Source organism: Leucopleurus acutus, assembly GCF_964270905.1.
Source record: "Leucopleurus acutus genome assembly, chromosome: 11".
NCBI lineage: Eukaryota > Metazoa > Chordata > Mammalia > Artiodactyla > Delphinidae > Leucopleurus > Leucopleurus acutus.
This window is the reverse complement of record NC_139152.1, coordinates 95,302,185-95,303,742: the sequence shown is the minus strand read 5'-3', so window position 1 is coordinate 95,303,742 and position 1,558 is coordinate 95,302,185. Positions and strand designations below refer to the sequence as shown.

The window sequence follows — 1,558 nt, the reverse complement described above, 5'->3', positions numbered from 1 at the left end:
CTGAGGGGAGCAGAAAGATAAGTATGAATAGCATTCTCCACCTGAGCTCCTTTCATATCAACTAAGTTACCAACGAACTTGCCAATAAATTACTATTATAAGTGTGTAGATACGTAGGCATATATACGTGTGTGCATATGTACATGTACACGCGTATATATATGTATGTGTAGTTCCAGAGTTTCTTCCTTGTTCCATCACTTGCAGGCAGCTTCAGACAAAAGCTTCCGACCCCTCCAAAAGGGCCTCACCGGGTCATGGGTGCCACGTAGTTGGCAGGGAAGAGGCCCAGCTTGTTGTGCAGGCGGCCAGTCCACCAGGATGGGTTGGAGCTGTCCAGGACCTCAACCACCTCTCCGCAGTGGAATCCCAGCTCATCATCTTCGAGAGCCTCAAAGTCGTACAGCGCCCGGGCCCACCGCACTCGCTGCTGGGGGAAAACACAGAGAGGTCCTGCTGAGCTGGGGCCGGCCGAGCTGCTTTCTAAGCCACGGGCACACGGAGGAGGATCTGCAGGCCCTGGTACCAAGACAAAGCTCTCTGTGAGCTGCCTGCCCTGAAGGCTGACGGATGGCTCTCCAGAGACATTTCAAACCCCACTGCAACTGAAAGCAGACCCGGATGCACAGCTCTGAGCAACTGAGATGTTATTCTCCAAGGCTCCAAGAGGATCCTTGAGAACTACTCTCTCTACATGAATAGGTGTTCTTTTTATTTTCTTCGAGTGACAAACAGAACGCAGTGTGCCCAGACTAACAGCCCTTGATGCCAGCGCAACGGATCTCCTTCTGCTAGAATTGCAGTCAGGAAATATGAGGGTCGGGCAAGGCCCGACAGCCAAACTGAGAACAGCAGGCTGGATGGTGCCAGCTGGGATCAGCTCTACGGGGAACTCCTGCTCCACCATCACTCGCTGGGTTCCCACCACCTCTGTGTGCAGTTTGACACACAGTCTCTCGTGGCGAGAGACTGGTCTCTCCCGGTCTCTCGTGGAGGACCAACCGTTTCTCTACTTGGCCCCTTGGCCTCCTCCACTGAGCCCAGAGAGGGAAGTTCACATACCCCGGCTGCTTGGAGTTGCACGGGGTCTGTGTGTCTCCGTTGCATGAGGGCGGCATTCATTTCGCTGCTGTTGCCCATGCCACAGTGCCCGTCGTTTATGTCCAGGCTGCCTCCACGGCGTTCCTAGAAACAGATGTGACAGAACAGCCATCACCACATCGCCGGAAGCATCCCTCACATGCTCCCCCAGCACCTTGCTCTGATGACATGGACACAGCCAGTGCAGACCTTACATTGTGAAGATGGTGCCAGATTTCATGCATTCAACCAAGGAATATTTATCTGGCTCCTACCATGGGTCTAGTACTGTCTTAAGCATGAGGATATGTAGCTGGAAAGAGGAGGCCCCTATCTTCATGGAACATCGGTTTAGAGGGGGAACCATACACATTTAAGTGATGAGTGAGCATAGAGAAGACTGAATAACTTGGCCTGGGTGATCAGGGAGCAGATGATGCTTGAACTCCAGCTTAAAGAGGAGTAGAACTGACTAAGA

General features: G+C 52.6%; 1 protein-coding gene across 1 annotated transcript in view; it reads right to left on the bottom strand.

Annotated features, from left to right (window-relative positions):
• Positions 1 to 247: 247 nt before the first annotated feature.
• The window catches only part of GRAP2 (GRB2 related adaptor protein 2), a gene marked incomplete at both ends in the record, with an annotated part of 11,643 nt that continues 10,332 nt past the window's right edge, over positions 248 to 1,558 (bottom strand). The window contains 2 exons of the mRNA XM_082850468.1: positions 248 to 430; positions 1,063 to 1,185. Coding sequence (XP_082706594.1) covers positions 248 to 430; positions 1,063 to 1,185 — 306 coding nt within the window. The remainder of the gene's footprint in view (positions 431 to 1,062; positions 1,186 to 1,558) is intronic.